The sequence below is a fragment of the Mastomys coucha genome, unplaced genomic scaffold (genome assembly GCF_008632895.1).
Source record: "Mastomys coucha isolate ucsf_1 unplaced genomic scaffold, UCSF_Mcou_1 pScaffold18, whole genome shotgun sequence".
Taxonomy (NCBI): Eukaryota; Metazoa; Chordata; class Mammalia; order Rodentia; family Muridae; genus Mastomys; species Mastomys coucha.
Genome location: NW_022196900.1, coordinates 99,792,796 through 99,818,633, shown reverse-complemented (window position 1 = coordinate 99,818,633; position 25,838 = coordinate 99,792,796). Strand labels below are relative to the sequence as shown.

Sequence of the window (25,838 nt, the reverse complement as noted above, 5' to 3'; positions counted from 1 at the left end):
GATCTAATGTCCTCTTCCGGCACTCAGGTGTACATGCAGAGAGAAACTCATACATAAAATAAATAAATATTTTTTTAAAAAGTTGATACTGATAGTTGTTTCTATATAAAATGTATGCCATTATAGGCATGATGGTTCATGCCTATAATCCCAGCATTTGAAAAGTTGAGGCAAGAAAATCAGCTCAGGGCTGGAGAGATGGCTCAGTGGTTGAGAGCACCAACTGCTCTTCTGAAGGTCCTGAGTTCAAACCCCAGCAACCACATGGTGGCTCACAACCATCTGTAACAGGATCTGACGCCCTCTTCTGGAGTGTCTGAAGACAGCTACAGTGTACTTACATATAATAAATAAATAAATAAATCTTAAAAAAAAATAATTTAAAGAAAATCAGCTCAAAGTTACCCTGAGCTACACGAGACAGCATCCAAAAAATAAAAATAAGCCAGGCAGTGGTGGCGCACACCTTTAATCCCAGCACTTGGGAGGCAGAGGCAGGCGGATTTCTGAGTTCAAGGCCAGCCTGGTCTACAGAGTGAGTTCCAGGACAGCCAGGGCTACACGGAGAAACCCTGTCTCGAAAAAACAAAACAAAAAATAAATAAATAAATAAATAATAAAAATAAATAAATGAATTTAATTAAGAATTTAAAAAATAGGGCTGGAGAGATGGCTCAGCAGTTAAGAGTGCCGACTGTTCTTCCGAAGGTCCTGAGTTCAAATCCCAGCAATCATATGGTGGCTCATAACCACCAGTAATGAGATCTGACTCCCTCTTCTGGTGCATCTGAAGACAGCTACAGTGTACTTATTTATAATAATAAATCTTTGGGGCGGAGTGAGCAGGCACTGAGCGAGCTAGGTCTACTGGAGTGAACAGAGGTCCTAAAAGTCAGTTCCCAACAACCAGATGAAAGCTCACAGCCATCTGTACAGCTACAGTGTACTCATATGCATAAAATAAATAAATCTTAAAAGAAAAAAGCCTTTGCATGATACTGTCTGATTTTTATTCTTCCCTTTGAAGAGAATCCACGTGGCTCTTTTTGATCAATCCACCATACTGCTTCAAGAATTTGAAAAATAGTAATGGTGTCTAATTGTGTTTGCATGCAGCAAATACTGAAAGCAAAAGAAGGGTATCTTCATTCACAGCACTCACTCCTTCGGGCTTTGTGTTTCTGACTGTTAACACAGCTGATTATTTCTCCTAAGGGGTGATATAATTCTTAATCAAAATACGATGTTATTCTGATGATACTGCTTTGATTACAGAGTACAGTGAAATCCTAGTAAGGTTTAGTGAGAAGGGTATTGATTGTTAAAATGAATCTGAGTGTTAATTGTCAGTGTGGACTGAGGTTGGCTAGCATGGATTATGAATAGCCCTTGAAGCACATTCTGTAGTTCATATGTGGTTTTAAATCACTGTAAACTTATAGGCAGGTGGATATTACAATTTTCTGTTTTTCTTTTTAGGCCTCATGTAATCAAAGAAGTTTCTTTGTTGTGTGTATCTTTACAGAACATAGCAGGATTTGAAAATGCATCAGGTGAGTATAAAAATAAAAATTTATACAAATCCATGATCTAGATGTTAGGCAAGCTGTTGATTTTTAAAGATAGCAACACATGTACACTCCCTCAGTCATTCCTCTTGGATGTTTGCTTTTGTTTCCTACCACCATTATCCCTCCGCCTTTGCGAGTTGTGTGTGGTGTAGCATGTGCATTGCTTGATGTGGGTTGGTGTTCTTTGAGTCCTAAGGGAGACTTACTCAGGAACTTTAGCTCAGAGGAGTTGATTCCTTTGCTGCTCTCAGAATTAGGGTGGGGTTTTTTTGTTTGTTTGTTTTTGTTTTTGTTTTTTGTTTTTGGTGCATATCAATCTTTTGTTCTCTGAAAAAAAAAATTTTATGTTTTTTGAGACAGTGTTTCTCTGTATAGCCCTGGCTGTCCTGGAACTCACTCTGTAGACCAGACTGGCCTTGAACTCAGAAATCCGCCTGTCTCTGCCTCCCAAGTGCTGGGATTAAAGGCGTGCGCCACCACCGCCTGGCTTCTCTGAACTTTTTATTTTGTAATTTTCTGAGATTAAAAATCATTTTTAGAGACACTACTGGTCAAACAAACTTTCAAGTATCTTGTTCTTGAAAGGCCTTTGTATAAACTACAGAATGCAGATACTGAGATAGAAAATGTTTTCTTTTGCAGAGAATGTGTAATTACTGCAAGATTATTCTGCTATGGGATATAATGGTATTAGCTATGTGATTTTAATGCATTCTAGAGCAATTTTCTTATTTTTTGTCTCACTCTCACAGTTATAGACACGAATGTCAGAAACAATGAACTAGAAGTTTTTGTAAGCACGCCTTTAATCCCAGCACTTGGGAGGTAGAGGCAGTTAGATCTCTGTGAATTTGAGGCTAGCCTGGTTACAGAGCTAGTTCCAGGACAACCAGAGCTACAGAATAGAGAGACCCTGTCTCAACAACAACAACAACAACAAAACAAAACAATATGGATACCAGAGACATTATCCTAAAATTTTTCATAAGCAAATTTTTTAAAGATGTGGAAAACAAAAATATAAAGTATACAATTTTTCTTTTATTTCATAGCTTAAAATGTTTAAGACTTGAAAACATTTGTATCAATTGAAACTTTAGATACTTAAAAAAAAATCATTTCCAGGTGTTTCCTACTAGAAAGCGCAAGTATAATTTCATGAGGTGATGAAGTTTAATAAATTCTGCCCCATGTTGTGTTGAGAGAAGTGAAATTGTTGGAGTGGGTCATTTTGATTTTTTTTCATTACTTTCATTATCAATGATAAGTTTATTTTAATACACAGGACTATACCTCATGAACACAAGTCTGGCGAGCACATGGGCACATGGTCTCCATTACAGTAATAGTTGAAGATTTACTGACACGCTTTTGAAGGCAGTTTATATTTGAAATGGTGAGGGGTTAGGAAAAAAGCAGAATGTATTTTGGGGGATCATCCATCAGAGGTACATTTATGTATGCATTTCATTTATTTTCCTAATTTAAGATTGAGAACCTGGTCACTCAGAGTTTAGGCTTTTCTGCAGTCTGGAGTTTGTTAGAGGAGGCAGTTCTGGGTAGAGTGATGGTGAATTCCCAAAGTGGATTTAAATGTGGAATTTGTTCCTGGTGTGATCTGTGTTCATTTATCTGAGGAGCTGACAGTAAGCTTAGGCTTAATTGTGCTTTGCTTCTCATGTCCTACTGAGTCTATAAGACTTCAAGTGTGTTTAGGCTTTATTATTATTATTATTATTATTATTACTATTATTATTATTTTCTGATACTTTATACTTCTGTTTTAACATACATCCCAATTGTGTCAAAGGAAGAGTGTGCATGCTATTTGAAAAGAGGTGTAATAGTAATCATTTCAGTTTGGGCTCTTTAGCAATCTCATGTTACTTTTGAGAAGTTTTAATCTTAGATTTGTGCAGGGCTTCCTTTGATGCCACGTGACAAGGATCCAGGAGGAAAGTAAGTGAGCTCTAACAACTAGCACATTTTTGACTTGTGTGTGATTGAAATGGTCTGACTAAATAAGGAAAGTTTTATTTTGATCATAAAACTGTTCCACTTTTTCTGACTAAAACTTTTAGCACTTTCAATTAAATGTTTATTAAGTTGGAACATTACGTTCATCAACAGTTTTTCTTGTAATTAAAAAAAATTCAGAGTAGTTTATAGTTTTTGTTTCTACATTTATCACTTCTGTTGTCAGTCAGATTGTACTAAAAATTTCCAAATAACTACATGATACAATTCAGGTAGAAAAAAGTTTGAACTTGAGCAAGACTAAAATAAAAAATAAAAATAATTAAAATCCTAAAGTTCTTTTATGGTTGGGTGGAATTTTCTCTCTTGGAATGATCCGCATCTCTGTCAGGTCTCAGCACTCAGAGCTGTCCTCTGATGGCTTTGCTCTCTGAAACACTAACACAGACTCATTTCTTTCCCATGAGTGAGCTAGTTGAGGCACAGGGATGATCTGTGTAGGACATGTTGCTTATGAGAATCCCTTAGGAGGGGTGATATAGTGCTTAAAGCGTGCCCATATTGTACACACCACTCTTTTTTGTTGGTGTGTTCCAAGTTCCTCTCTGAGTGGTAGCTTGCTATGCACTCCTTCTGCAGCCATTTCTGGGGCTCCACGTACCCCCAGAACATGAGTTCTTTATTGTTCCTTCTCTTCCCTGTTTCTCATTTAGTACCCACTCACTTGGCATCTCTTTCCTCCCGAGAGAGAAGGCCTGCTGTGCATGTGAGTCCTTGTTCCTCTTCAGTGCCCTGCCTAGCTGGCAGGCAGAGTCACCTTTGCCCTCAGGTTGTATTTTCTCTGTTTTTAGGACATAGCTGTCTTTTGTTTCTTCATTAGTATTCCACACTAACCCTGTACAGTTGCTCCTGGACGTAAAATGTGGTCACATCCCAATAAACTCACTGTAAAGCCAAAGCAATTTCAACTTTTTTCTTTTGTATCTTAGACTATTGTAAATTAGAGATCATCTCTGTGATATTTTCCTGTTTCCTAGGTTATTTTGTGGCACAATGTAAATAGGCTCAAAGTAGCCTTGCTTGGATATGCTAGAGTTTAATTCCATTTTGCATCTGTTGAGTTCTTAGCACAGTTGTCAAGGTCTTTGTTAAGAATGAATATATATGTGTGTATGTATATATATATGTGTGTATATGTATATATATATTTTTCTCCTCTTGTAGAACAACCTATGAAATAGAGGCATTAGAATTCCCACTTTGTGACTGAAGACATTGAGGTCCAAGACGTAGTCATTCCAGAGTGAAAAAAGGAGCTTTGCAGTCAGCAGCCTGTCAGATGTATAAAGCCTCTTACTGTAGCAGTCCAGGCATGCTCAGTGTTGCAGAGGTAGCATACAGCTCCCCAGCTCAGTGGCTTCACACAGCCCCAACTTATTTCCTGGTCTTTGCTGCATACTTTGTGGATTGTTGTGGTTGTAGTTACACAGGAACAAGGCATCGTGGATGCTTGGTCTTAATATGTGACATTAATTGGCCACACTCATGTTGGCATATGTCATTTAAAATTAATGTGGTGGTGGGTATGATCCCAGTCAATATCTGGTAGTAGAGAAAAACCATAGTATTTGAGGACAACTATGAGGATTTACTGTGACTACCTATTACTAACTTCCTGCATTACATAGTTTTCCCCCCTAGAATCTTTTCATAGCTCAAATTGTTATTAATATTTGCAACTTTCTGGCAAAATAGTAACAATAGTCACAACATCTCTCTGTTGTAAATAGTGACCTATGTTACTGCCATTAACCAGTAGCAGGGGAGTTTTGCTTTCTGTGCTAGTTTTAAAGACCAGTAAAATAACCAAAGAAGCTTGTGAGCGCTGTTCTAAGCCATCGCAGTTCTCTTATCTCAGCTGCCCCGGGTGCTCATTTGTCCCCGTGCACAGCACACCTCCCAGCATGTCATGGACCCTGCAGTGAACCAAGTACATGAGGCTCTGCTGCAGTCCTTGTGCTCAGAGAAGCAGGCAAGGCAGTTTCCAAAGGACAGTGAAAGTGCTGTGCAGCAGCACGTGCCTGTGAGGAGGAGTGGCAGGGAGGCTTAGAGGAGGGGCTCCTTATTAATTACATCAAAGCTGATCTCAGAACTGAGGTGGGACATAGCCAGAATTCATGTTCACGGCAATATAGGAAAGGAAGTAGTGGGCAGACTGACACACATTGAACAAAGGGCAGGGCCGTATTTTATTGCAAATGGTTGAAGTGTAGAAGTGGAATTGCTTATTTATATATATTCTCATAAAAAGTCAATAAAATTTGCCTTTTATGTATAAATATTAATATATATATTTATTTATTTTTGAACAAAAAGTTTCTCTGCATAGCCCTGGTTGTCCTGGAACTTACTATATAGTCCAGGCCAGTCTTGAACTCACAGAGATTTCCCCCTGCCTCTGCCTCCCAAATGTGGAATTAAAGATGTGTACCACCATGCCCAGTCCTTATTATATTTTTAAAAATCAGAGCCATTAGTCCATAGTGCTCATGTCAACTGGTGGGTGGAACCTTCTGCAATAGCCATTTCAGCAGTAGCAGCTGTCAGGTGGCAGAGAGTGAAGAGAGGGGGTATGGTAGGGGACAAGAGGCTGGTCCTGAGGCCACAGGGAGCCAGGCAAAGAGGTACAAGGTCAGTCTCGTGGGCCTTGTTAAAAATCAGAAGAGAGTTTACTTGAGGCATGGGGGTGTGGGGCAGTTCTGAGTAAAAGAATGTTTGAGTGTTAATAAATATTAATTAAAATGATGTTTTCTATTCTGTTATATTGTTATTCCTGTTCTTTAAGTCTGATGACTTAAAGGTTCATTTTGATTTAACGATTTAAAGGTTAATAAGTATTTAAGATTATAAATTATGAGGTCAGCTAGATTTTTATGTCTTTGTAAGTTGGCCTTTCTATCTATAAATAGAAAGTATTTAAAACTTTATCTTAGTTTTATACATGTAAAAATATTTATTCTGTTTATATATGTGTGCTTATGTCTATATGTAGATGCCCTTGGAGGCCATGCAGCTGGAGCTGCAGATACTTGTGAGCCTCCTGCTGGGGGCGCTGCATCCAGACTCTGGCCCTGGAGACTGGGTGGTAAGTGCTCCTGACACTGCACCAGCTCCAGCCCTGCTTACTGTTTCCTGCAAGGAGGTGTTAAGAGAACATACTTGGATTTTCTTTTTTAATACTATAGACATTGTGTTTATTCCAGTCGTGTTTTTAAAGTTTGACACTGTTTCGTGGTTTCTTTTCCTGTTTCGTGTTTTCAGTATTTTCCCATCATTCTTGTTCTTGCTAAGATGTAGGGCTGCTGAACTCTGCCCTCTATGTTACTGTTTTTCTGCTGTTAAACTCTTTCTTGTTGTTTGCCTTAGCTTGCCATTGTAGTTGTGTGTCCTTTCTGCTTTTCTGTTTTCTGAGTATCTTGTTAACGTTTTACCTCATTTATCTCTGAGCTTAAATTTTAAGTTGATATTAAATGAGACTCCTAGGCTATGTTTTTTTCTAGATTTTCACCCCTGAGGTGTGATTTGTGTGCCTCACAGTGTACCTATTTGACACATATCTTCACTCAAGGACATTCGGCCATTTTGCTGGCTATGGGACATTGCAGTGTCCTGGGTTTCCCTTGCTGATTAGTCATTCACAAGAGGCAGCTGCTGATGAACTTGGTGTCTCTGCTGAGTGGCTCACTGTCCTGTTCTCTAGTGTCATAGCCATGCAGTCGACACGGGGCACACACTGTCCTGTTGTCTAGTGTCATAGCCATGCAGTCTCACGGGGTGCATGGCTATCTTCCTATGACTTTGTCATCCATCAGGGCTGTTGTGGCATTTCCTTTGCAGAGTGTTTTTTTTGTTTTGTTTTTTGTTTTTTGTTTTTTTTTTTTTTAAAGACCAATTCTGTTCATAGGTGTGATTCTACTAGGTGGTTAAAATACTGTGGTGACTTCTCGATTTCATTTTCATTATCTAATTCCTTTTTTCTAATCCTAAAAATAGACCGTTTCAGCATATACTAATTATGTAGCGAAGACATGTTTATAATTATAGATACAAATTTAAATTTTCAGATTTAAAAAGATTTCCATAAGGTACTCCTAGTTGTTATGATTTAGATGTCAATACATATTATCTTAAAAATTTATATTCTAGTAATGCCACTTAAATCTCATTTTAAATCCTGTATTTAGCTAGATATATATTAATTTTTATAAACATGGGTCTGGTTTTTTAAATGAAATGATTAGAATATCTGAAAATTGAAAGAAAACCAACTTGGTCTGTATTTCTTTGAGTAACTGGAAGGCTTTGCTTTTTGTGTTGTTTGGGCATGGATTATGGTAGAGAAGACTTAGGGCTGGGTGGCTTTGTCTTAGCTTTATGGTCTTTGATTCATTCCCCATGCTCAACTCTGACCTGACTGACTTGTTGGTTTTGGCTTGCTCCCTGACAGGTAGGTAAGGATGGGCCTGTGGGCACAGTCATGGTAAATGATGGGTAGGTAAGGATGGGCCTGTGGTCGCAGTCATGGTAAATGATGGGTAGGTAAGGATGGGCCTGTGGGCACAGTCATGGTAAATGATGGGTAGGTAAGGATGGGCCTGTGGTCACAGTCATGGTAAATGATGGGTAGGTAAGGATGGGCCTGTGGGCACAGTCATGGTAAATGGATGAGTGAAAGCAAGCCTCTGGGGAGTAGGAACATTGACTTCTCGCTGCTACTTCAGCCAGCAGCAGCTACCGTGTGCTTCTGCTTTCTAGTACCTTGTTGTTGACTTAAAATCTTACCACTATGTGTGGCTGTGTACTGTGTCCTTGGGGAGGTATGCGTACAACAGGTAGTTGGTGGATAATTCTGAGGAAGGAGTCAGTCTGTTTTCTTTCCACTATAGATTCTGGGGTCTGAACTCAGGACATGTTTGCATGACAAGAGCTTTCTCCTGCTGAGCTGTCTTGCCACCCTCTAATGCCTTCTAATCACTTATCGCGCATGTGAACTCAGACCGTTGCTGGTTCTGGTACATCAGCCTCATGGGTTGTGTTGCTGACAGCTTCTCCATGGCCCTTGAGTCCTATGTGTATATGATAGAAAAGTGATAGAAACTCAGACAAGGAGCAGTCATAGTGAGTTGTTTCTCTTTATGAATAAGCTGGGATTCAGACTGAACTTGGAAAGATGAAGAAAACACTGACTGGCTGGAAGAATGGAGGCCTAGGAGAAGCTGCAGCATGAACCTGCCTCGTGATAGACTCCTTGATCCAGAGGAGGAAGAACACAGAAGCTATGCCTGATGTTTGTCAGGGGTCAGGGCAAGATGGCAACCTTCCTCACCCCCAACAGAATTGTAGTATTTTTGTTTGTGTCTCTTTTTGTCTTTAAAGCACACAGAAGACCAAACAAACTCCATCTGACAGTGTGTCTGTAGCCTTTGTTTGCTGCCCTTGATAAAAATAGTTCAAAAAAAAAAAAGTATCAATGTTTTGGCTTCAGTGGGGCAGGACCTTAAGAGTGTGTGTGTTGTGTGTATGTAAGGAGTGGGGGAGAATGAGTATGTGATTAGTGATCAAACCTAGGGCCTTTTCCATGCTAAACATATGCGTGCTAAACATAAGCAGTGATCCACACCTGCAGGTCAGTTATGCTGATACTGACGGGGATACTTGCATGTCCTACATCAGTCTGTGTGATGCAGAGTGCTCAGACCTGCCTACTCATGGGACACTCACTGTGCATGTGTGAGCAGAGTGGAGATTGCCTTGCTATTTCAGGCTTTAGGGCAGTGGAGGCTGTGGAGTGGATAAGAGCATCAGATGCCATAGACTTCAAAGGTACAGTCAGCTCATTTGTGGACACATTACTTGTGAAATTCCTTTCTACTTTGATGACATTAGTTCATGGATTCCTCTGCCTCTCCCATGGCTTCTAATACAAGGACCTATTTTTCTCCCTTGTATCTGCTTCACTCTGGGATAATGGCATCTTGAGTTCTCTACTTCCCATGAACTCTTTTTGCACTTCCAGGAATCCATGTACTCTTCACCTATCCCTTTGTGTCTCAGACCTCTTGGCAGTTGAAGGTGAACCTTTGCTCATTTGTTCATAGCCCTCCCTTTTCTGTATCTCCTATCCTGGGCAAGACACCAGACAGAGGAATACATACATGCCTTAAATCTGCTCTTGATTGACACATTGGCCAGTAAGGGCTCACTAAATTCCAGCCCTAGGAAGTCTTGTAGGGAAGGAAAGTGGAGACAGACTTGAGGCCTAGTTGATCCTGGTGAAGTGTACAGGCTGCAGTACAAATGCAAATTGGCACCTTTAGGTGCTGGTTGTAGTGTGAGGTGTGGCTTACTCCCTGGGCCTGACAGTGGAGAAGGGGAACTCTCTTCTTGTGTTGTTTTCTTGTCTCCCCTGGGGCTGACTGTAGCCCTGATGAAAGATCACTATGCTTAGGACTCTGAAACACTGAAGTACATCCTAGAATGTTCTAGTCTGTTCTCTCAGATTAGCAACATCACCTTGGAATCCTACATCATCCCATGTTCTTTTCCTCACTCAGCCTTTCCAGTGGTGGCTTCACATAGTTCTAGGGGAGTATCAAAGCTGGAATTGGTTTGGTTTAGACCAAACCAATTGACCAAACTTGTGATTAGGATCTAATCACAAGTCAGAAAGATTTCAGAAATTAAATATTCACACATGTTATCTGCTGTCAAAATGATGCTATCATCATGTGTATAACCTCCAGAAAAATTCACTCTCCACACCAAACATTAAAAAATGCCAGACAATCTCTTGGTACTACTATTCTAAGAGTAAGTCTGACTTTATGAACCCCGGGAAGGTTGGAGCAATAGGGACCATCTGGGTTTTATCTAACTGCAGTATTAGACTGTGTAGTGTGGAAAGTGATTCTTCATAACTGCCCTGCGGCCTGGTATCTGAACATCCAGATCATAGCCTAACTGTTTGGCTTGGATCACCTAGCTCTGCAACACACTGGCTGTGACAGTGAGCAAGTTTCACTTTCCTCTGTAAAATAGGGGCATAAAAGTACCTCTTACAGGTTGTTGTAACACAATGAGTGAGTGAGAGAGAAAGAGAGAGAGAGAAAGAGAGAGGGAGGGAGGGAGGGAGGGAAGGAGGGAGAGAGAGAGAGAGAAGGTGAGTGAGTGAGAGGGTGAGTGAGTGAGAAGAGGAGTGGGTGAGTGAGGGAGGGAGGGAGGGAGTGGGTGGATAAGGGTGAGTGGGTGGGTGAGTGAGTGAGGGAGTGGGTGATTGGGTGGGTGAGTGAGACATTCTGTGCTTGGATGGTCCTGGAGTAGTGTCTGATCTCTTCCAAACACTGTTGAGTTTACTTCCTGTATGGTCATTGTGATAATTAAATGAAGGAACATTCATAAAGCACTGAGCACACATCTTGACTCAGAGGGAAAAGTGAATCTTATCTTCTCTCAAGTCTCTATCAATCTAACATGAGTAAGTCTCTGGGGCCTAGGGACAGATGGCAGGGGAAAGCACGTGGCTCTTCACAGTTTCCAGTAAAGTCAGACCTAGAGCATCACATCACATTTTTTTTTTTTCTTTCTCGAGACAGGGTTTCTCTTTGTAGCCCTGGCTGTCCTGGAGCTCACTCTGTAGACCAGGCTGGCCTCGAACTCAGAAATCAGCCTGCCTCTGCCTCCCAAGTGCTGGGATTAAAGGCATGCACCACCACCGCCCAGCTGGAACATCACATTTTTAAAGTCTTTTGTGTGTGTGTGTGTGTGTGTTAGGCAGTGGGGACAGAGGTTCCCCATAGATGGCTTCATGAGCAGGAGGTTGGCAGGTTTAACTCACCACTGTTCCCTTCCCACTCAGCACAGTGCCAGCATGGAACAGGCACTCAGGAAGTCTTTGTTAATGACTGAATGAAGAAGGGAGACCTGGAACCACTAGTTGGCGAGGACTGGCTCTCTTTGGTTTGAGGGAGTAGAAAGTTGAGGGCATCAGACTGACAAATATCAGTGAATGACTTAAGACTGAGTACCTCACTAACTCATCACATTAAACTAAAACTGAGCACCTCACTAACTCATCACATTAAACTTCAGGCTTGCTTTTCCAATTGGCATGTTTGGAGTGAGTCCTCATAATAGGAAAGCAGAAAGAAAAATCTTGTAACATCTTCCATCTAGAACACAGAGGTCTCATTAAACCCCAAAGCAGGAACGAGCCTGTCTTCAGCAGCAGCAAGGACAGACAGAGGCTCTGCTGAGTCTAAGGCAGCAATGGGTCGCTTGCTGAGCACATCTGCTCTGTGTTTGCCTCCTTTGCCTTTGGTCCATGCTGGAGGATGCTGGAGGATGCTGGAGGGTACTGGAGGATGCTGGAGGATGCTGGAGGGTACTGAAGGATGCTGGAGGATGCTGGAGGGTGCTGGAGGATGCTGGAGGGTACTGGAGGATGCTGGAGGGTGCTGGAGGGTGCTGGAGGATGCTGGAGGATGCTGGAGGATGCTGGAGGGTACTGAAGGATGCTGGAGGATGCTGGAGGGTGCTGGAGGATGCTGGAGGACGCTGGAGGACGCTGGAGGACGCTGGAGGATGCTGGAGGATGCTGGAGGATGCTGTTCTCTAGGCCCACCTCTGGCTGTCTCTCTCATGTCCTCTGTTCTGAACACATTGACCTTTTTTTGCCTCACTGCTCTCTGAGTTCACCAGGCTTCTTCCCAATCATGATGTGGTTCCTACTGCTGCTGTTTGCATTTGTCACACTTGACACCTAGCGCATTTCCTCTCAAGTGGCCCCTCCACTCCAGTCCCCTCACTGCTCAGCTTCTACACTTGATCTGGATTCTTGAGCATTGGGCATTGTTTGGATTTGAGTTTTTGACTGTTCCTCACTACAGAGAGGCATTGTAGGGGCAAGCAGGATGCCCAGAAGGGATTAATATTAATAGGCATTAATATTGAATAGATAGATATTGTAGTTTGTTTTAGAGTAAGACTGGAAAGAGAAATAGTTGTGATTGTTTCATGTAAGAACCAAGGCAGGTCAGTTCAGAGTATGAAAATATATCTATTGGGAGACAGAGGTAGGTGGATTTCTGAGTTTGAGGCCAGCCTGGTCTACAGAGTGAGTTCCAGGACAGCCAGGGCTATACAGAGAAACCCTGTCTCGAAAAACCAAAAAAAAAAAAAAGGAAAATATATCTAGTATTATATAAGTAAATGTACAAAAAAGTTTAGCTTATAAGTGCTCTGGGGGACAACTTTTTAAAAAATATTCTTTTGTTCCAAAGGTTTATTTCTAAGGTGCTTGTTTCTAAAGTTGTATTTTCTAATAAAAAGAATTTTTGTGTAGTAAGGTTCAGTATTTATGGTTTCTGCTCCTCTAGACTTTACCAAGTTGAGATTGAAAATATTTGGAAGGCAAACTTGCCTCTGCATTTAACACGGACAACCTCTTTTTTTTTGCCTGTGCTCCCTAAGTAATAAGGTATATCGTGTACTTACATAGTGTCTAACCTGCGCTGGGCAGATTAAAGTGTATGAGAGGATGTGTACAGATTATATGCACATTTTGTACTATTCATATAAGGAACTTGAGCACTTTTGGAGTTTGTCACTACAGATGTGTCGTTAAGCGTGGGACGAGTCCTGATCCTGGACCAGCTGGGGGACAGCTATATTAGCCCTGTGGACTATCTGTGACAAACTCAAGATATTCTGGCATACATTGAAAGCTATATTCTGAGCGATGACCCTGCTAGTTCAGCTCTGTCTGTCTTAGGAGAGGTCTGGTGATGATGGTGGAGAGGTGGCTGAGCAGTGAAGAGCTGCTTCTCCAGGATGATCTGGCTTTGATTCTCAGCACACACATGACAGCTCACAACTGTCTGTAACTCTAGTTCCAGGGCACCTGGCATCTTTTTCTGGCCTCTGTGCACAAAGCACATGTAGGTGCGCGCGCGCGCGCACACACACACACACACACACACACACACACACACACACACACACACACACACAGAATTTGGTTTGGTTTGGCTTTGGTGTTTGGAGACAGAGTTTCTCTGTTTAGCCCTGGCTGTTTGGAACTCTGTAGGCTAGGCTGGCTTCTAGCTCATAGAGATCTGCTTACTTCTGCCTCCTGGGTGCTGGGATTAATGGTGTGTACAATCACTGCCCAGCACAAATATTCTTTTAAAAAAATGTTACATTAGGAGGCTGGAGAGATGGCTCAGTGGTTAAGAACACTGACTTTTCTTCCAGAGGTCCTGAGTTCAATTCCCAGTAACCACATGATAGCTCACAACTATCTGTAATGGAATCTGATGCACTCTTCTGGTGTGTCTGATGACAGATGCAGTGTGTGTATGTATATTTAAATATATATGTGTGTGTGTGTGTGTGTGTGTGTGTGTGTGTGTATGTGTGTATATCTGTAGGGGCTACCTCTTGGGGAGGATGGGTAGGCCGCAGCTGAGGAAAGGGAAGAAGGCTCTCATTGATTATTCTAAGTGGCCAGCCCTATACACTCATAACTCTGGCAAATATTTATTGGTGTTATTCTGTTTATTGGTGCCATAGGATAATCATATAATAGGATATTATCAGGTCAGTACTTTTCCCCTTTTGGCAGAAAAAGCTTATTCATTTTTCCAAATATCTAGCTTCTGTATTAAGACATTTTAAAGTAGGAATTCCATATATAGAGGTGAGAAATGTCTGTTAAGGTTCTTGATATTTTTAGCTAATTTAAAGTACAGGAGGCTATTTTCTGGGGGCAGTTTGAAACTTCTATTTTTAGAAAGTATGTTGGAGGTTTTGTTGGGAAAAGGATGTAAATCAGAGCAGAGGAAAGTATTTGTGCTTCTGAAGCAAGCACCCTGGTATTTGGCCTTGCCCCAGAGGTGATATGTCTATAGATGTCCTCTTGGGCTTTCTGACTCCAAGACAGCCAGGGTACAGTCCATGATGATTGGAATTGTTGGAACTGATTTTTTTTTTTTTTTAAATATTGAAACTCAAGCATTTTTGAGTTTGGGTGTCTTGTTTTTGTTTGTTTGCTTTTGTTTGGTGTTTTGTTTTTGTTTTGTTTTGGTGCCTAACATTTTGTTACTGTTTTTGAGACAAGGTATTTCTGTTATGTGTTTTTGTCTGTCTGGAACCTGATATTCAAGGCTGGCCTTGAATTCACAGTGATACTCCTGCCTCTGTCACCTAGTGCTGGGATTAAAGGCACGCTCCACCAAGCCTGGCACACACAACATTCTTAAGAGTTACAAGTGCTTCAGGCCCAGCAGTGGTGATACATGCCTTTAATCCCAGCACTTGAAAGGAAGAGACAGGTGGATCTCTGAATTTGGGGCCAACTTGGTTTACGTAGTTAATTCCAGGACACTCTGAGCTATACAGAGAAACCCCTGTCTTGAAAAACAAACAAACAAAAATTAAAAATGCTTCATTGCTGTAGAAAAATTAGTCTTTAGTTTTCAATTTGATTTGGAAATGATTCTAAAAGCTACATCCTGGTTTTCCTTGTTGATACTAGTATCCTTATTCCTTATACAAACATTTAATACTAATCTTATTTCTTAAGACTCTGATGAATTCCAGCTAAGTTTTGAGACATAATTCTCTATTTCCTGTCAACTCTGAGATATTGTGGTCTTTGCTGTCTAGTGGCCTGATACACAGTGGTCAGTATTTCTTCTTGAAAAGTCCCACTTGAAGTGAAGGCTAACAGTGAGCTGTCACTCTCTATGGAATGTCCAACCTGCTCAGGTTGCTGGAGGAGGGAGGCAGCATCTGATTGGTCAAATGGACTTCTTGGAGTATGCCAAAATTATTCTTTTAGGGTTGTAGTACATTGCTGGTAGCCTTTGGTTTAGAAACAGGTGTATGCTGTGCCCAGTTGTTAGGGCACTGTTAGAGAGCAGTGCAGTGCTAGGGACTTACATATTTTGAAACTGGATACAGGTGGCTGGAGCAGAATAGACCCTAGGGGCTCGCAGGATGCTAGTGTTTCATTACTAGACTCAGCAAGTGGCACAGCAACTCCAGACCTGCCCTAGTCTGCTTTGTGTACTCCTCAGTTCCAGTTAGTTCTCATTATTTGCTTATTGGCTGAGAAACTAAAGATCAATGCAAAGCAAAACAAAAAGCACTACTGGCTTTCTTCCTTTTGCTACGACCCTTCTGCTGTTTGCCTTGCAGAACACTGAGTCTGTGGCTGCCACTGAGACTCTGGCTGAGGTACCTGAACATGTGCTTCGAGGACTTCCAGAGGAAGTGAGACTTTTACCATCTGCGGTCGACAAGACTCGCATTGGTGAGTACTCCTGTGGAGTTGGGCAGCAAGGAGTAGGCTGCTCTCAGGGGAGCAGGGATCATGCTAGGTAGGCATTATGCCAAAGAAGGGAAAGGTTGACCCTTACTTAAAAGATTATGTGCTGTGTATGTACTTCCTACATAAGAATCCATGGTAGACAAGAGTTATATGGAAAGCTTCCACCTGCATATTCTGTCCTTGGTTCTGTGTTCCAGTGTGCCCTCCTCTGCATCTCCATGGGCCTCATCCTGCAGAGTGGATGGTTTCCTCTGATTTCACTGAGCCTTGAGTGTGATTATGTTATCACATTTATTTCTTTACTTTTCAGTTGACTTTACATCTGTTCCTGTTACTGATAGTCTGCCCTACTCATTGCCTCACCATTCTCACTTTAAGGATCCTTTGTGGCTATTTGAATGAACGATGTAAGCTGGCTAGAATTTCTTGTTGAGTATACAAGCTTGTTTGTATTTGACTTTTGTGTCTGTGATGTAAGTTGTAAAGATCTTGTAAGAACACACTCCTTAATAGATCATGTGTGTATCCCTTTGTCATGTAGATGTTCTTCTGATGAGTGTTGTGAATCTGACCTGCACGTTTTCTAATTCTCATTGGAACTTTGCTTAGTGAGCATTGGGTTCTTATATTGTTTTGTCTGAACAGAAGTGGCTGTTTCTCAGTTTAACTGATTGTTAGTGTTTATAGATGTAGTTCCTAACTGGCTTTTGGTGGGAGCGGAGTGTGTATGTCCTAGCTACACACAGTGGGACTAGCCTCCACCTCCTGTTGTGTACATGAGGGAACCTGTCCAGAATGTGCGATTCTTTTGACTACAGGGATCTTGTCGTTCTACTGACTGAGTCTTCATTGATTTGTTGGGCTTTCTGATAGGTTTTATGACAGGTAAATAGGAGATAGAAGGGATTCGAGGGATGCCATAGGTTAGCATATATGCTGACTCTGAACTCTGCAAGACAAGGTGTCTCATGAACTGTGTTTTACAAAGCTAATGAGTAGAAACTATGTTTCCACTGTAATTAGGCAAATCAAATCCAAAAGCATTTATTTATAAAACCCAAGTCCTAAACATTATAAGAGGATTATAAGAACAACTTTTGTTTACTTAGGACAGTTTGAGGTCTGTAGAATGATAGAATGAAGAATTTGATTGGTAGTTTTATTCCATTCATGTTTTTCTCTGTTAATTTTCAAGTGTTTATGATTGTACTACCTATGGTCTGTTTTACATAGGAAAGTTAATGTAAACTTTAATGTTGTAATCAGTGCGGATTCTTTACAGACTACTATTCAGACGCTATTGAGGGACACACAGAAGGGACTCAGAGTCCCTGGAGGACTATGTTCTCTTTGATTGAACTTCATACAGTTACTTTGCTGTTAAGCAACCTAGCTTTTTAGTTGTTTTGTAAAACTGAATGGCATTAATGCTTTCTATATTTAAAATAACTACATTACATTATGAAAATACTGGTTTTATTTTCTAGGTGTCTGGGCCACTAAACCAATTTTAAAAGGGAAAAAGTTTGGGCCATTTGTTGGTGATAAGAAGAAGAGATCCCAGGTTAGGAATAATGTGTACATGTGGGAGGTAAGAGAGCTTCAAGCATTTTAAAGAGCCCAGTCCCTGTTCTCACAAGATCTGACGTGCTAAAGTTAAAACAATAATTTAAATATGTTCTTACAAGTTAAATGTTTTCGTTAAAGAGAAAATGACTTTTCTGGTTAGACTGTTGTTTGTATGTGTGTGTGTGTGTGTGTGTGTGTGTGTGTGTGTAGTTTGAAGCTGCTCCATTGTCCTTGATGGTAAATGGCACATCTGTGTTTTGTATTCTTTGTCCAGGGCATTTTGCCTTGTACTTAAGACCTTGACTTCCTGTGTCATTTATGAATGACACAGATACACCGTAAAATAGACTCCAAATGCTACAAAGAATAGTATTAGATTCCTCTCTGCATGGCAGGAAGTAGTTCTATGTCCCTGGAATAGTCAGAGGTAGACTTATACAGCACATTTACATGGAACTTTTAACTTTATGAAAGGATTTTCTTCTACTTCATATATTTTCAACAACCCTGGAGGACAAAACAGAGGAGTGGCAGCCTTTTATAGAAGCTTTCAGTAATGGAGGAGCTGCCTCTGCTCACCCTGTCCAGGCCTGAGTGGGACAGATGTAGTCAGAGCCATACACGTCTCCTGGGAACAGTGGGACAGTTCCACATGTTCTCCCAGATTTCCTGGGCCAGATTCTGCTTCTGCACTAGTTTTCTTACTTAACTTATGTGCTGCGAAGCCTTCCATTTGAAGAGTTGGGTAATGAAAACATTTCATTAGGTACTTGTGTTCTTGGGCTTTGCATGGGATTCTGAAGGTCAGTGCCCTGGGACGCACCTCAGGGGATGACTTCTTTACAAGTTCCATTTTGAATGAGAAGGAATCATATCTGTTTCATACTTGTTGACATAAAATCCTGACAGTGAAGTGTGTGGGCAAATTCCTCCCAAGAATCTCAGGGCATTGGGAGGGGAGCAGTTCATAAGGCTCTAAAGGTTAGAGCTTGGTCTGACAGTTTCATCATTTCATATTTCTTTCTTGTGAGTCAGTTGTTTGTGATAGTATCTGACTGCAAACCCTGGGGGCTTTGGGAAACAAGAATTTACCACAAGAATCAGGACCGTTTGGAAGTGAAAGAGCTTTGTAATTGTAGAAAAAATGGCCTAGTCACAAAATGTCTTCATTGCTAGAGACAACTTTATTTTAGTATTATTAAAAATGTGCTGCCTGTACAATATTGCTCTCAAATAAAGCACCTTATTAATTTTAGAAGTTTCTCAAAAGAAGCTAACAGGCTTCCTTGACTTGGTTAATAGTCAAAGTGAGTAATGTCAGGGAATCACATGCTCATTTATGGTTTGTGTGTATAGTGCCTGGTAGAACAGATGCCATCACTGCCTAAGGGAATACAGTGGCATCTTGTATCCAGTGTAACAGTTTGATATTGGACATGCTATGTAAAGCATCACTCAAGTCTTATGAGAATTATCATCTTCATTCAAATTCATGCATAGTATGCTCAAAATTGTGATTTGCAACCGAGAACTACTAGGGACTCATTTTCCTCTACACATTAACATCCTAGTGCTAATCATTTAAGATTCTTTGCATATATAGGCTTCAGTTTGTAACTCATTGTGGAAATATCACTTCTTTTTAGTCAGGTTCAAGTTTACATCTTGTTCTTGTGTAGACTGACTTTTCCTTACAAGGAAGAAAAGTCAGAATCTCACTTAGTTCTCATATCTGAAAGGACTTTTTATTTTTAGGAAGTGTTAAAATAGTATATAGATAACATAGGTGTATATACATGCGTATGACAAAGTATCAGGAATAATAACTATAATGGACATATTTGTCATAAATAAATTGAAAAATTAATTTATTGTTCTTATCCCCAGACTTATATCAGAAAGTCTCTTCCTAATATCATAGAAAGAGTTTATCATCAGAACTGTGTCTTAGTGATTGCTCTTCCATCAAAACCCCTTGGGACCTGCCTAATACCTTAGCAGTGAAATCTTACATCCCAGCTAGTACACCATTGTTTGCTCACCTAAGACAAAGTGTCTAGTTGCCTTTCTTGAGCCCTTGATTGTCTCACTCCTTAAGTTCTCCAAGGTTTCTTTTTTTTTTTAAAGATTTTATTTATTTATTTTATGTATATGAGTACACTGTAGCTGTACAGGTGGTTGGGAGCCTTCATGTGGTTGTTGGGAATTGAATTTTGGACCTCTGCTCACTCTAGTTAACCCCACTCACTCTGGTTGGCCCTGCTCCCTCAGGCCCAAAGGTTTACTTATTATTATAGATAAGTACACTATTGCTGTTTTCAGACACACCAGAAGGGGTGTCAGATCTCATTACGGGTGATTGTGAGCCACATGAAGTTGCTAGGATTTGAACTTGGGACCTTTGGAAGAGCAGTCAGTGCTCTTACCCGGTGAGCCATCTTGCCAGCCCCCCAAGGTTTCACTGGGGGCATTCACATTCCTCTTACTCCAAAGAAAGATAAAAAATGCTCAGGCTGAGTGCATGAAATAGGTGAGAGAGAGAGAGAGAGAGAGAGAGAGAGAGAGAGAGAGAGAGAGAGAGAGAGAGAGAGAGAGAGAGAGAATGTTTTGATCTGCTTTAAGCAGAACTGTGAGGACCTGACATGCTGGACTGTCTGTAACACTTCTTTTGACCATCCTGGTGTGTTGGGCAATATCAGAATTTTGAAACCATCCCTGATACAAAGTTGTCCCCTCCCTTTTAAAGACAGACTCTTGCTTTGTAGCCTAGGTTGACTTTGAAATAGGATCCTTTTACTTCTACCTCCTGTGTGCTAGAATTTCAAGCATGGGCTACTATATGCCTGAAGCTGATAAAAAGCCTTTCAAGTTTTGGGCTCATGTGGTTGCTAATAAACAGATTTTTTTTTTAAATTTTCTGAGCTGGTCTGTGGTGGCCCATGCCTTTAATCCCAGCACTTGGGAGGCAGAGGCAGGCAGATTTCTGAGTTCGAGTATAGCCAGGGCTATACAGAGAAATCCTGCCTCAAAAAAACAAAAAACAAACAAACAAAAAAAATAAAACCTAAGTAAGATTTATTCTAATAATCCTTTAAGGATAGATTGCTTTATTTTGCTTTTATTGCTTTGAAACAGAGTCTTGGTTGTAAATTAGCCACAAATTCAAACTCCTCCTGCCTTAGCCTCCTGAGTACTGATAATATAGGCACATTCTAGCTCTTAATTAGATTTTGTTTTAGAACAGTGCTAGGTTCTGAGAAAAATCGATACTACTGTTTCAGTTTATTTTGTTCTGCTATGATAAAGTCCCACAGCCTGGGTAATGTACAGACACTCATCATGAAGGCTGAGAGGTCCAAGAACAAAGAGCTCTGTGTATCTGATGAGAGCTTCTTCATCTATTCCAGCTTGGTGGAAAGCATTACAGATCAAGGCCGAGCCCGAGAGGAAAGCTATAGCCTGAAACCCATTTCTAACCCGCACTCTTACATCCACACACATTTGGAAGCCATTTCTACCCAGTTTACCTGCATACCCACAGGTTTCCCACCCATCAGTATTTCTGGTATTCAGTACATAATCCCTTCTTCAGTGCAGGGATTCATGATGTGGTACCTGGCCCAGTTAGAGGGCTTAAAAATTTAAACAGTGTTAGCAAGGTGCCTCACTGGGTGAAAGTGCTGCCACCAAGCCTGGTGGCCCGAATTCTATCACTGCACCCACATGGGGGAAGAAGAACCTCCTGCTCAGAAACACACAGTGTAATTAGAAAACAGAAAAGAAAACTATGTGCATACCATAAACTAATAGTATATTACAGAGAGTATATAAACAGTTAACCAAAAGGGAAAGTTCACTGAAACTCCTAGCACTGTGGCGTCTCTACGAACATTCTTTTAGCTCTATAGTTAGAATTTGCTAAGCTAGTGAGGAATTGCTTTGGTCAGAACCTCATGTAGTGCAGGCTGTCTTTTCTTTGCCTCTTCAACACTAGTACCATTCCCACACCACATGTTGGAGTGTAGCGTGCTTTTTTCTGCTGTGTCCAAGGGCTGTGTCTCTGTCTGTGTCAGGTACTTTGTGTTTGCCTTTTTTTTTTTTTTTTTTTTTTTTTTTTTGTGGTTGCTCATAACCCTGCCTGCCTGTATGTCTGTCTGTAATCCATGGTTTACTTCTGTTGAACATGTAAATGGCTTTAATCTTTTGCTAAGTATGTACAGCTCTTCTAAGAATAAGCTCACTATACATGCAATATTCCGACTTGTCTGATATTTTCCTTAAGACACATTTCTAGAAGTGTAAATGTTAAATCAAAAGTTATGTAAACTTCTGTACATTTTTGGTCATTTTTGCCCAAAAGCTCTTAGAAAGATTTATAAGACCAACAAGAGTCTATTTTTTTCTAGGCCTTTGAAACTTAGTATTGCTTATCTTTTTAATAGTCTTTAAAAAATCTATTCTTTTATGTGAATAATTACTGCTTCTATTGCATTTTTGATCAGCTTGGCAATAAATTCTAGTCTAGAGAACAGAGAAGAGGTAGAACTGCTTATCAATTGAAATTGATACAGAAATGATCACTGCATAGTGAGGAGTTCTTAATACAGTTTTTTGAAGGAGCAAAGCCTCTTTTTTATGAGTTAGCATTGTGAATAAATGTTAGTGTGTGATCTCGATAGATAGTGTGTCCTTGCTGTGTCCTTGTAATTGGATGTCATTTGGAAACTGACAGTCAGTTCTACAGAGCTTGGTTTCATAAGGTGCTAGTCATGCTCACTGCTGTTTTCCAGCTGTAGGAAAGATTGTCTCTAGATCCAACTTACACCCTGTCTTTTAAAACTCCAAAACTAAGAAGCATTTTTATATTTTTAAACATTGTGTCACATGAAGATACAATGAAATTCAAATTTCAGTTAATGAGGAAAGTTTTATTTATTGGTTCACAGCCACATCCGTTTGTCTGTTGTCTGTGGAGTTGAACAGTGGCAACATTCTGTATTTTGTAAGGCCCAAAGTACTTTTAATTAGTATCAGTGTTTTGCTTACATGTGTGCCTGAGCAACATGTGTGTGCAGTGCCTGCAGAGACCAGGAGAGGGTCTCAGATCTCCTGGAACTGGAGTTACAGACAGTTGTGAGCCACTGTGTGGGTGCTAGGAATTGAACCTGGGTCATCTGGAAGAGCTTTTAAACTCCTGGGCCGTATTTCTTGTCCTCCCAAATACTTTCACATTACTCTATGGAAAGTTTGATGTGCTTTGGCTGTGTGGGGAACAAGCCAGAGGAGTGAATGTGGAGGTGTCTGTTGTTTCTGGTTTACCCAGTGAGGTACAGCAGTATGCAGAACTTTGTACTTCAACTGCAGAATGGTTGACATAGTAACAGCAGAGCCAGGTATCTGCTGTTTCAAGAGTTTTATAATAGTTGAGGGTATTGAAGTAGAGAAGATAAAATAATTTTCAAACAGTTTTACTTAGGTTAGTATCTTAGTATGGCACTTTTTTCCCCTTGGGAGTTTATTTATTCACCCATTAATTTCTCTTCATTGGGACTTTTCTGTGTGTTTTGTAGCATTGATCTTGGCATAGAAACATGTGCTTCTCTCCTGGCTTTATCTCATGGCGGTTGTTGGTCCAGAGTATGAGACTCATCCAGATAAGTCTGGATTCCTAGTAGCTCCTTGAGGACTTCAAGCTGCTCTACTGGAATCAAAACTAGACTAAGCCTCTGGGTTGCCATTAGTGCTCATCCTATAGCAAAGATCATAGAGTATTTTGTAATGTAGACCCTTGTGTATCGTCATCACTATGACAGGATGCCAAAGACGGTTATCTGAAGCTAGACAGGTTTGTGTTGGCTCACAATTTTATGAGAAACCATCCACAAACAGTTTTACTTAGGTTAGTATTGGGCAATCCTGCAGGTTGAGCCTCTGGTAACAATGGTGTATCCTGGCAGGAGCACGTGTAGGAGCCAAAGTTTTCTATCTCAAACTGGAGCAGAAACAGAGCGATAGGCAGGGTCCTACAGTTCCTTCTGAGGGTGTGGTACCAGTGGCCTAAGGACCTTTCTTCTACCGAGCCCTACAACTTGAAGGTCCATTATTCCTCAGTAGCACCTGTGACTATACATATGACTCTTTGATTCTCACCCACACCTTAGTACCCTCTTACAAGCCTCCACAGAGAGCACGGACCTGCATACCACAAAAGGCTGCTTGCCAAGTGGGCGTGTGTACTGCAGTTTGAATTAAGATTACTTTAGAACTGTTTTTAAATGGCTGGATTACATAGAATTAAAATTAAGTTATAGGACATTTATGCTATGCTTGAAGAAGAATTACTGCCTCATCTGTTCAGTGAGAGACAGGAGAGGAGCAGGGTTTCTGTAACCCTAACCTAGAGGGATCAGGAATGGGGAAAAAGGTCTGTCCTTTTGTTCAGTTCTCTTTTTTGTTCCTTATCTGTTTCAGTTTGCTGTAAGGAATAAATGAGAGGATCAAGTTTGAGTCCTGGGTATGATTTTCAGTGGCTTGGTTATTCTCCTAAGCCCATCTGCTATGCTTCCTCATTTTCAAAAGGGACTTGGTAGCATTTCATAAGGGTTGGAGACGTGGTTTGGTGGCTAAGAGCTCATATTGCTATTTCAGAGGACCTAGACTCTCTCTGTTCCAGTAACCCCAGCTCCAGGGGATCTGACACTAGCTTCCTTGGACCCCAGCATTCACATGCACACCCACATCTTCCCCAGAGGCGGAAACACATACAAATATATTTTAAAAATTTAAATATCAAAACCATAATATCTATAGGTTACTTTGTAGACCATTATAAATCATATTCTCATCCTAGTTTCTCATTAACAAGCTAAAGCTCAATACAAATAAGAACACTACACACATTAACTTTAAATTTAAATTTTAACTTTTAATTTAAATTTTAACTTTTTAATTTTAATTTTTTAAAGACATGGTCTACATAGCTCTGGCTGGCCTGGAACTCATTATGTAGCTCAGGTTGGCCTGCAATTCACAGAGCTCTGCCTGCCTCCACCTTTCAAATGCTGAGTGCTAATATTAAAGTGTGTACCACCAAGCCTGCCTCCACCTTTCCAATGCTGAGTGCTGATATTAAAGTGTGTACCACCAAGCCCAGCTGTTTTTTGTTGCTGTTCTTGTTGTTACTGCTGTTTTGTTTTTGTTTTTTATTTTGTTGTTTTAAAGTGTAAAACGACAGGAAAACCATGTTGTGGTTTCCTTGGATATCCAGCAGACTTAGGATATTTCATGTAGATGTAGACTTTCAGGATAGCTCTGCCTGTTTCCCCACCCCCACCTCAGTGTGATGGTATCCCAGTGGAGGAAAGGCAGAGAGTTAAGTCAAGCAAAAGAAAAAAATTACTGAATTATTTCATTTTCTCAGAGAAAACTATTATTTAGCTTTAAATTACTTTCTCTTCATATATTCTTCTATATTCTTACATTTAAGCTAAAAATAAATAGTTCATTTTTTTCAACGAGTGATTTTACTTAGTCAGCATTGTGTGATTTCATGTGTGTGTGGATGGGCACACTACAGAGTGAGATCCTCTCTCAGAAAACAAAACGGAAACTGAAACAAGTCCCCCAAGTACAAACACCTCTCCCAAGGCCCCTCTGCCATCTTCATCTTCTTCCTGGGACTTTTTTCTTTAGATATATCATTGTGCCTTAAAAGATGCCTCATTTCCCATTGAGTTACAATGAGGCATGCATAAATAAAGAGTTTACTCAACTGGAACATTGTTATTTTTGCAAAGATTTGTTTTGACTTAAGAGCCAGGAAGGTCCAGCAGAGCCCAAGTAGTCTGTACACCAGATGGGTAGTCAAGGTGCCACCTTTGCCTTCTATTCTGTGGGTTTTCCTGGCTCCTGCTGCTGTCTCTGTAATCCCATTGATGCCTGTCAAAGCTGCCAGTATATGGGTGGTGATCCAGTGAGACCCAGGTGCCTGCCAATATACATTAAAGTTAAAAGAAAGGAAGAAAAATACTACCTCTGAGGCCAGGGGCAAAGTAATAATAATACCTGAGTGAGTCAGTGGGCTACCAGAGGATTGATTGCAACCTCACGCGTCCATCATCCACTCCACTTTCAGCAAACAGGACAATCATAGCTCTTAAACACCGGGAAACAACTTTTGTTGCTTTGTGAACTATGTTTAACATTGAAGTTTGCAACTGCCTCAAACATACCATTTGAGGGGTCCTTTGATTTGGAGAGAGAGGGGGAGAGGGAGAGAGACTGACTGTGTGTGTCTGTCTGTCTGTTTACTCTTTTTTTTTTTTTTTTTT

The 25,838-nt window shown here is 40.7% G+C and overlaps 1 protein-coding gene across 7 annotated transcripts in view; it reads left to right on the top strand.

The window, feature by feature from the left end:
• Prdm2 (PR/SET domain 2) overlaps positions 1-25,838 on the top strand; it is a 108,117-nt gene that overhangs the window by 19,697 nt on the left and 62,582 nt on the right. For 3 of the 7 annotated variants that reach the window (XR_004121178.1, XM_031379370.1, XM_031379372.1), the window contains exons 2-5: positions 1,480-1,553; positions 6,601-6,693; positions 15,807-15,921; positions 17,427-17,530. Coding sequence is in view for 5 of the 7 variants with exons in the window: in XM_031379370.1 (XP_031235230.1) it covers positions 1,545-1,553; positions 6,601-6,693; positions 15,807-15,921; positions 17,427-17,530 (321 nt within the window). In the remaining 2 variants the exon portion in view is untranslated. Of the gene's footprint in view, positions 1-1,479; positions 1,554-6,600; positions 6,694-15,806; positions 15,922-17,426; positions 17,531-25,838 lie in introns of those variants that run through there. The other 4 variants (XM_031379371.1, XM_031379375.1, XM_031379373.1 and 1 more) reach the window with 4 other exon arrangements.